The sequence below is a fragment of the Xiphophorus maculatus genome, chromosome 16 (assembly GCF_002775205.1).
Source record: "Xiphophorus maculatus strain JP 163 A chromosome 16, X_maculatus-5.0-male, whole genome shotgun sequence".
NCBI lineage: Eukaryota > Metazoa > Chordata > Actinopteri > Cyprinodontiformes > Poeciliidae > Xiphophorus > Xiphophorus maculatus.
Window position 1 is genome coordinate 19787640 of NC_036458.1, and position 9541 is coordinate 19797180.

The 9541-nt window shown below is 42.2% G+C and overlaps 1 protein-coding gene across 2 annotated transcripts; it reads left to right on the top strand.

Annotated features, from left to right (window-relative positions):
- The first annotated feature begins 530 nt into the window (after positions 1 to 530).
- nol12 (nucleolar protein 12) lies at positions 531 to 3011 on the top strand. 2 transcript variants are annotated; one of them, XM_005810909.2, is made up of 6 exons: positions 531 to 700; positions 960 to 1065; positions 1146 to 1194; positions 1294 to 1439; positions 1521 to 1612; positions 2655 to 3011. In XM_005810909.2, the coding sequence occupies exons 1-6, from the start codon at positions 582 to 584 to the stop codon at positions 2848 to 2850; spliced, it is 708 nt and encodes a 235-aa protein (XP_005810966.1). In that variant the 5' UTR covers positions 531 to 581; the 3' UTR covers positions 2851 to 3011. The 2 variants fall into 2 exon arrangements, with proteins under 2 accessions (XP_005810966.1, XP_023204388.1); XM_023348620.1 differs by lacking the exon at positions 531 to 700 and adding an exon at positions 720 to 857.
- Positions 3012 to 9541: the final 6530 nt, after the last annotated feature.

A 9541-nucleotide genomic window follows, 5' to 3' on the forward strand; every position in this document is an offset into this window, starting at 1 on the left:
CTGACCCAATATGAGCCAGGCTTCAGCTGTTTAAAATACAAACCACAGCTTATAGACTGAGAGACGCTTAGACTCGAAAATAAACCCTAATCATCACACCTCCACCAACGTGCCAAACAGTTGGTATGAAGTGTTGGCACATATCCTGTTGTTGGGTTATACCAAATGCGCTTGAGTGCATTTTGGCCAAATATGTCAGGCGTGTAACTGTTTAGATGACGTGTTAACCAGATGATTGGTTTTACTCATCAAATATAAAATTTCAACAACAACAAAAACACCAATCATGGGCTAGAACCTGTTTCCAGTAAAGTATCACAGCTTGAATTTACCTCAGATAGTTTCAAAAGGATCAAAATGTATTTTCGTAGTACTGTTTTACAGTACTACTGTTAGTATGACGGTACTTGCTGCGAAAAGTTTGACAAGCATTCATCTATACTTTTTACAGAAATGTAAATTTCCGTCGTTGTTTGATGACGTGTCGTGACTTAGCGGACCACTGACTTACATGCGCGTGTTCCTTACCGGACATATTTTAATGACGGAACCGTGAAACGCCGTGAACTCACGTGTACAAGATGAAAAACCCAAAACACAACAACAACAACAACACTGCGTCGAAAAAGGCTAAATTTAAGCCTGGCTCGAAGAAAAGAGAAAACAAATGCGTCGTGATGTTTGACGACAAGGACAGACAGTGAGTAAATATGACGTCACTACCAGCAAATTTCGGATGTGTTAGCCAGCTGGCTAGCATGTTAGCTTAGCAGGATGGCAAGAATGTTCTTGTTTTTGTTCATTTTAACTCTTATCAGCGGGAACGCTGTGATCAAATTAAAGGGACTCATGTACATGTGAGTGAATACCACGTACAGTAGTGACGCTAAAACCCACAAGCTATCTTTAGCAAGTTTGACGACTAACCAGCGTCATTTTCTGTTTTTGTTCTCTATCAGGGACTATCTGACTGGATTTCATAAGCGAAAAATAGAAAGGAGAAAAGCAGCGGTGCAAGAAATTAAGAAGAAAATAAAGGAGGAGCAAAGCAGAGTTAGAGAAGAAGTAAGTGTAATTAAAGAAAAAAAAAAAAACAGAAACAAACATTGGGTTGCAGCTTTTCAGCTCTTATTGTTTTCTTTCAGCGTCATAAGGAATATGTGAAGATGTTGAAGGAGAGGGAAGAAGCTCTCGGTGAGTTTTAATGGAAGTATAATGTAACTTGTAATGTTTATTTTCTGTTTTTGTTTTAGTCACTTGATTTTTCTTCTCGTCTGCGTCTTTCTCCTGCAGCGGACGCAGAGGACGAGCTTGAAGATGCGGTGATCAGCACCACAGAGTCTGTTCAGTACGACCACCCGAACCACACTGTCACCGTGACAACCATTAGCGATCTGGACCTCTCGGGAGCTCACCTGTTCAGACCTGCGACAAGTGATGTAAGTGTTTACGTGCTTCTCTGACATGATTTATTTAGCTTGTCGTCGGGACTCCAACGTACATTTGTTTGTGATTTGAAGGCTGATGAAGAGAGAGAGGATGACAACAAGGAGGAAGAAGAGAAAAGACTTGCGATGCCAAAAAAACCGAGGGACTTGATCATGAACAAAAAGTAAGTTGGGTTTATTGAAGTTGGTCAACATTGGTGGGACAATGGATGAAATTATTTCTACATTTACCAGATTTAGGTGTAACCTAAACATTTTTAAAACATGTTGGTGAAATGTTATTGATTTGAATCTAGAGGAGGCTTGGAGGTCATCACCAAAGATAATTATCAAAAATGCAAAAAGATGTTCAGCAATAAGAAAAATTCAAAAGTAAAAGTAACATTTTCCCATTGTTTATTAAAAAGTAAATTGCTTTTGTTGTTGCACTTTTGTAATCTAATACAAATATAATCATATATATATATATTTTATGTTTTTTTTACTGAAACGTTACATTTGTCTTTTTTGAGTGGTTGTGTTTATTACCTATCAGAAATACGCTTCTTGGTTGAGTTGAAATAATTTGTCAAATAATCCTTTCACAGTATTTACTCCAAAAAAAAAATGTTACCAGAAAAGCAGCAATTGTGAAAATAAAATTACATATTTTTAATCATAGTTTTACTATTTTCTATTTGGTTCCAGGCTTAAGCAAAAAAAAAAAGAAGAAGAATAAACTCCAGTTTTATAGCCTAATGAATAGATTTCAAGTGGTAATTAGGCATAATATCATTTTTTTTAATTGTCCTACTATTTACAATGTGACAGAAATATAACACACTGATAATTGGTAAAAGTGTTTTTAAATTTTTTTGTTAATAGCCTTCTTTCAGGTTGCTGACCGGCAAAGCGGGTGATGGACACAAGTTTGTCCAGCACTTTAACATCTGCTGAGGAGTTTAAGTGCTGGAATGACATGATTTAACATTTTAGTGGTTTTAAAACAAACTTTCCCTTGCTCTTGTGGTGGGGAAAATGTTTCACTGCTTTATACCGCTGCCTTTATAGCATTGTTTATGTAATTTGTGTCACATTAGCTAGACTTGCTCAGACAATTTTTCTGTATTTCTTTGTTCCCAATAATAACACACCCATTATGTAATCGGCTAAAGTCATACCTGCTACCCCTCTCTCATTTTATTTTATTTTTTTTTTGCGCCGCAGAATCCGCTCCCTCACGACGGCACTCAGCTCGTGCACCAGCAAGCGGAGGAGGAAAGGGAAGCAGGAAGGCCGAGACAGACGAGGACGCCGGCCAGACAAGAGACCCGGTGTCACGGAGGGTGTACACAGAGGCGGGAGGACCAGCAAGAAACAGAGGCGGAGACAAACGGGGAAGAAGACGGACCATCTTGACTAAATGTGTGTGTGTGTTTTTGTATGGACATTTTATGTCAGAATCAGCCTGAGAGTCTGTGTTTTAAGCAGATGTTCAGCTGAACTCTCCATTTTGAATTCTTACAGTATTTGCCTCTGGAAATATCTTGTATATTTTTCAACAATTTTGAGTTTATATATATATATATATATATATATATATATATATATATATATATATATATATATATATATATATATATATATATATATATATATATAGTTCACAAAAATTACTGTATATGCTTAAAGTTGTGTCAAATAAAGTCGTTTTTTTCCGCTTGGGATTTGGTTCCTCTGCGTACTATTGTTTAATTAGGAAACCCGATGCTGTAGTCAACATCCTCTGCGGTGCATCAGGAAACGGAGCCTCGGCCGTGTTTTTCCTTCAAGCTCACCAACACCTTTCTGTATGTGAGCGTAGTTTAAAACGTCGCCATGTTTAGACGATATTTACTGCTCAGCTTGGCTCTGTGATGTACGTTAAACGCCCCCTGACTCACTTGTGTTTACTTATTTACGTTAACCCGAGCCGGGCGCGTGCCAGCTGTCACTCGCCCGCGCGTGTCATTTCGCTTTCTAAAGCCCATGATATTTAATACAGCTGAACGCCCTAGTGCGGGGAACCGGCAGGGGCCCACTGGTACCATGTTGGTTCTGGGCTCGTGGGCGCTTCGGGGTCAGCGGTGCGATAAGAGAGATCCACCATGGATGCTCCAGTGTCAGCCTCCGTCAGAGCAGCCAATCGGGTGGATCCGATGTTGGCTTGCCCCGCAGATCCAGGCGGGGGTCCGAGGAGCATTTTATCCTCAAATTCAAACAGCACAGCCCCTCTCGTCTGGTAATTACATTTTTTTTTCGTGTCTTCTACGTTGGAGGAAACATTTCTAGCAACCTAAAATTTAAATTTGTTAAAAACTGCTCAGGTATGTAAACATTAGCTGCATGACTGTGTCACTGTTTGTGTATTGTGGTTGGAAAGCAACCTCTATTGTTGTATTTCATGTCCATTTATCCATTTTTGTAACTTGTCAAGGGACTGTAGATGCAAATTAGCTTTTGCCATAATCTGGTACAGCTCATCCAATTGTGGCATTTTTGAGTTGTACATTATCACCTTTTCAAATAAAGTTTATCATTAATTTAATTGTTTTTTTTTTTTGTCACCTTAGAGGCTTCAGTTTGTAAATTAATCTTAATTTAAATGTAGTGTCTTGCAGTAATTGGGAGTCCTCTGACTGAATGTTCTCTCAAAATGTACAAGTCTAGCCTTATGTTGCGGATGAACAATGAAATTAATCATTCTTTTATTTATTTTTTTATTATTATTCGGAGCTTTTGCTCTTTGCTCAGCCACTACCTAAAAGTAGTTACAGTCCCGTAAGAAGATATGTATTGAAAATAACTGATGGGATGTACCAGATGATTTCTGTTTCTCTTCTATAGATTTTTCCACTTTTCTTTTGTTTTTAATTGGACCATATTTTTCTTTTGAGAACACCTGGAATGCCACGATCGTGCTCACCATGTCCCACTCCAGCGATGAGCCCACATGCCCCAAGTTCCAACCCAATATCTTTGACCCCTCCCGCTGCCACGAGTGCCTGCGCCAGAGGCACCTGCACGCGAGCGCAGGGGAAAGAACCGAGCTCGAGCCTCAACAGAAACCCCTGCCTGAGGATGGGGATGCAACTGGGAAAAGCTCTGGACTTGGAGGTGGGATCAGGTTGAGCAGAGCCGCGCTGCTGACGCCAATCTCTTCCCAGACAGAGGAAAGAGACACCAGCAGCAGCAGCAGCAAGGTAGGAAAGGACTCTGGGTAGCCTGGAGAAGAGATGCTTTGTGTAAAACCAGAGTACAACGGGTGCTGACTGATGAGATTAGCCTAGATTGGAGGAAAGCCTGGCAGGGGAGGCTCTTTTCAGGTCGGAGGTCAAGGTGGCAGACCTCCAACCTCATCGGTTAGATGAAAAACATCATAGTGGATTGTTATATCTAAGATCTAACACAAAACAAAATATTCTTTTTTTTTGTTGAGCTTAAAGTGATGTTTTGTTAAGTGTGAAAGTACACTGTGACAAATATGAAAATAGATTATGGGGTTATGCAGCAATCTGTTGCCTTTGAGTAAATTAAGAAAAATTTGACTCATTATAGCAGAGTTAATAATGTGGAGGAAGGCAGCAGCTGCGGCTCCTATTATAAATGAATGAAGTTGGATCACTTACTGGCCTCCAGGGAAACTGTAGCCTCTTAGAAAGAGGCGCAACGTACAGTAAGCAGGAGCAGGATGAGCCGGACTGAAGCTGTAAAACTGCCTGTTTGCTTCTTCTGCCTGCATTCGCAACAAAAATTACATGTGTGGTTGGTTTTCGTTAAATCAGGATATCATTATTTTTAAATAGTGCCAGCTTCTCGGTTTTAATAGTGGTTTCCTAAGAGACGACACTGTCTGACAAATGTGATAAATGGGTCTATTTTTTATCCCTTTTAACAGAAGGCAGTTAAAAGGAACCGGTTTTAGTGTAAAAACACAGGAGGTTGAAAAATTAATGAGGAAAGCCACGAGTCTGATCAAGTTACAGAGTGTAACCCTGATCAGACAGCAGCGTGAACATGTGAGCGTCTGACAGAGAGGACAGAGAGGAGAATCTCTACCACTTTCTAGGAGATGGAGTCAGTCAGAAATATGTGGAGCTGTTAACTTTGAACTCATCTGTACTTTCACATCCATCATCTTCATCCCATCTGTGGGGAGTTTTTTTTACCCTTTGCTTGAAGACCCAGCCTCAAAGATCAAAGATCAATGTCTTTGTGAGTGGGAGCTAGGTTGTGTTTCGACTTTGTGATTGGTCCATTTCTTCCAATCAGGAAGACTCTGACAGTGTTTCAGTGGTGAGCAGCTGCTGTGATGTCAACGGAGGCCAGGCGCGTAATGGGGAGACCTCTCTGTGCATCCTGAGCCCCGACTGCAAGTTCTACATCTGCGAGGACGACAACACCACCGACAGGTGAGAAACCTTTACAACCGGAACATTTGGATGAGCTAGAAATGTTCATTTTAGGGCTATATGCGGAATGTAAGTGGTCTACTGAGTTAGGTTTAGCAGCTAGTCATATGTAATAAAACACAAATTCTACATGCAAACATTACATTGCAGCTGTTTTGGTGTGTCTTGGTTGTGTTGATGTTGAAGTCTCACCATCCCACGTCTACATATGTCGATCTTCCAAACAGCTGTCGTGGCCAGAGTGAAGAGTTCAGTTGCTCTGTTAGTACCGACGAGGAGTACTTGCCTATTCAACGTCACCCCACCAAACTCAGGATGACCCGTCTGGACCCGCCACCTCACCGCCCTAACCCTCGGCAGGCCTGGATGGAAGAAACGCGAGGCGGCGGCAGCTTTAGTCGAGGCTCAGGTGCTTTCAAAACTGCTGACATAATTCTTTAACAAATCGATTTCATGAAAAAGAGCTGCGTGTTACGTACGAGTGACAAGACACTTGAACGTCAGAGAAAAGGATCACCTGATCTTTGATGTAATGTGGTTGTGGATATTATGTGAAGCAGCACACTGAGTCCTTAGTACACCTATGACTTACTGCACTTCTTTATCTATATCCAGTTACAACCAGAGGTGTCTTTTTCTTGGAGTCTTTTGGAGTCACCAGCTGAGGTGTCAGGGAGTAATTATCAGTAACACAATACAATACACACTCAGCGGCAACTTTATCAAGTAGACCTGTTGAATGTATGGAACCCAGCCAATCACATAACAGCGACTCAATATATTCAGTCAGCTAGCATGGGGAAGGCAACACATACAGTGGCAACCCTTAATGGCAGCCTTAATGGCAGAGGAGAAGGGCAGAGTGGTCCAGGATGGTGTCTACCCCTTTATGGCTGTAGTGTCACCATTCTCAAATTAGTTCCTTTACTCTTGTGGCCTTCACAGTAGTAAAAGGTAAAGAAGTGGGGTGATGGTAAAGTCATCAAGAAACTACAACTAAGTTGTTTCAGTGCGAAAACAACAGACCTTGTCTGGAAGCAACATTTTTAATAAAAGCTTGTTGTATTCTTTCATAAGCTGGATACTCATGATCTGAAGTCTGTGTTTGCTATAAACCTAAAGTAGATTACTTGTGGGTTGCAAGTCATTGATATTGCTGCACGGCATGTTTTCTTAATATTGTGTGGCCTTGCTCTACATACAACCACCAGGTCTCTGTAAAACAGCCACTATTGATATGTGGTCCAACAGCCACAAAAATATGGAGCAAGTTAAACTGTACACAATAAATTGGCCATTAGGTATATTTGGATGTAGGATTTGGATGTAGGCAGGCACCAGGAAAACCCTGGTGCCTGCACTTTGGTTGAACTTTACTTTATTCTTGTCTCTTTCTTATGACTTCTCCTCATTTCCAGTTCTCTCAAAATGCAAGTCATCACCAATTTTCGTGTTTCTTCCAGGATTAAAAGAAGACAGAGAGAAGCGTGAAAGTGGCTACTACTCCCTTGGGAGGGCAGCTGGTGCCCGTTTTACTGAAAAAAGCCCACCCACTCCTTTCCGCCATTTTGAAAGAGGTCATCCCATCTTTAGTCACAGAAACATTGAGCCAAAAGATACTATCCCCTTCAGAAATCCCAATCTTGGTGTTGCCTCAGAAAGGCCGATACCAGAAGTGCTCAATGAGGACCTTGCGGTGGAAATCCCTCCCCCAGACCCTTATGAAGTTGCGGTTGAAGTTGAAGCACAAGTTGGGCCTCGATCTCCCAGTCCTACTCCTTTTAAGATTGCGGAATCCCTGGCCTCAACTAGTCGAAAGGGTTTAAGTCGAACAAATCCTCTGAGTAACATCTCTTCCTATCAACAGTCAGGGCGATATGATTCCTCAAGGCAAGGCTCAACTCTCCAGTCTCGCTCTTCATCCCCCTCACGTGAAAACTTGCAGTTAAGACGCAGTGAGTCCAGCAGCATTCTCAGCAGAACAACCTTTGATGGTGGTGGTTGGTCTCAAGGACCAATGCAAGGATCACAAAGCTCCTTACAAGGAGCCCAAGCTCGACGTTTTGAGTCGGGAACTCTACCAAAAAACTTCAAATCCTTTGCTTCTTCTCTCAAGTCCCAGTCCAGTACTGTTTCTGATTTTCGGAGTGCCTTAAAGAAGACAGAAGCAAATAGTTCTTCAGCAGGACTAGGTAGTGACAAAAGGAGCTCATCACCTTTGAGGAGGGTATATAAGTCTTCAGTCCAAATGTCTCGCAGCACCGATGTAACCGCTAGTTCAACACATCATACTTTCTCCCCATCTAGAACTTATGATCGTTTTCAGGAGAGTCGCGCTTCCTCGCCGCCTAGGAGAAACTTCAACTCCTCAAACCAGTCCCTACGAAAATCTGAATCAATCACATCCCTAAATGATCGTAGTCACCATCGAAATAATGGTTCTCCAGTATCTTCCCCACCGCCAAGGAGAAATTTCAACTCCTCAAACCAGTCCCTACGAAAATCTGAATCAATCACATCCCTAAATGATCGTAGTCACCATCGAAATAATGGTTCTCCAGTGTCTTCCCCACCGCCAAGGGGAAATTTCAACTCCTTGAGCCAGTCCCTCCTTCATAAATCTGAGTCAATCACATCCCTGAATGACCGTAGTCACAGGAGACGCAGTGGATCTCCAGTATCTTCCCCACCGCCAAGGAGAAATTTCAACTCCTCAAACCAGTCCCTACGAAAATCTGAATCAATCACATCCCTAAATGATCGTAGTCACCATCGAAATAATGGTCCTCCAGTATCTTTCCCACCACCAAGGGGAAATTTCAACTCCTCGAGCCAGTCCCTCCTTCATAAATCTGAATCAATCACATCCCTGAATGATCGTAGTCACAGGAGACGCAGTGGCTCTCCAGTATCTACATCGCAACCAGGGAGAAATTTCAACTACTCAAACCAGTCCTTACGTAAATCTGAATCAATCACATCCCTAAATTACCGTAGCCACCATCAACGTAATAGTTCCCCAGTTACTTCTATGCCACAGAGGAAAAATTTTACCTCACCAAACCAGTCCTTCCTTCGTAAATCTGAATCCATTACATCTCTCAATGATCGTCACCACCATGGGCGCTGTGGCTCTCCAGTAAGAGAAGGCTATGGGACAGAAGGACAGGCTCAGCTGCGCAACCTAACGACTAGAAACGAACTGGATGGTCAAGAGTGTGAAGTCTCCACTGTGTCTTCGTCTAGACATGATTCTGACAGACCAAAACAGTCCATACTACGAAAGACTGAGACAAGCGGCAGTCGGGGCTTAGGCAGCCGTTCTTCATCTCCTTCTAGGAGAGGTCATGAAACCTTTGCTCAAGGAAGGGGACACAGTGGTGGCTCATTAAATGGTCATGTTCATAAAAATCTGTACTCCTCACCTTCAAGGCAAAACTTTCATGCTCCTTCTCAGTCTCAACGACATAAAACTGAGTTTACCAGCTCTGTCAGAAGCCGTGATACCAACAGTTCTTTGACTTTGAGGGGAAGCTATGATGCTTCTGACTATCACTCATCTGGAAATATGCGAACTGGCAGCTCATTTAACAGCAGGAATCTACACACCAGCCGCTCCCCCTCTCCTTCAAGAAAAGGCAATATTGACCCCCCAGGGTACTC

Bases quoted from the DNA above. Each gene is read 5' to 3' on its own strand.
- nol12 (XM_005810909.2), top strand. From the start codon at position 582: ATGAAAAACCCAAAACACAACAACAACAACAACACTGCGTCGAAAAAG. The intron at 1,440-1,520 runs GTAAGTGTTTAC...TGTGATTTGAAG, and splicing joins TCAGACCTGCGACAAGTGAT to GCTGATGAAGAGAGAGAGGA. The intron at 1,613-2,654 runs GTAAGTTGGGTT...TTTGCGCCGCAG, and splicing joins GACTTGATCATGAACAAAAA to AATCCGCTCCCTCACGACGG.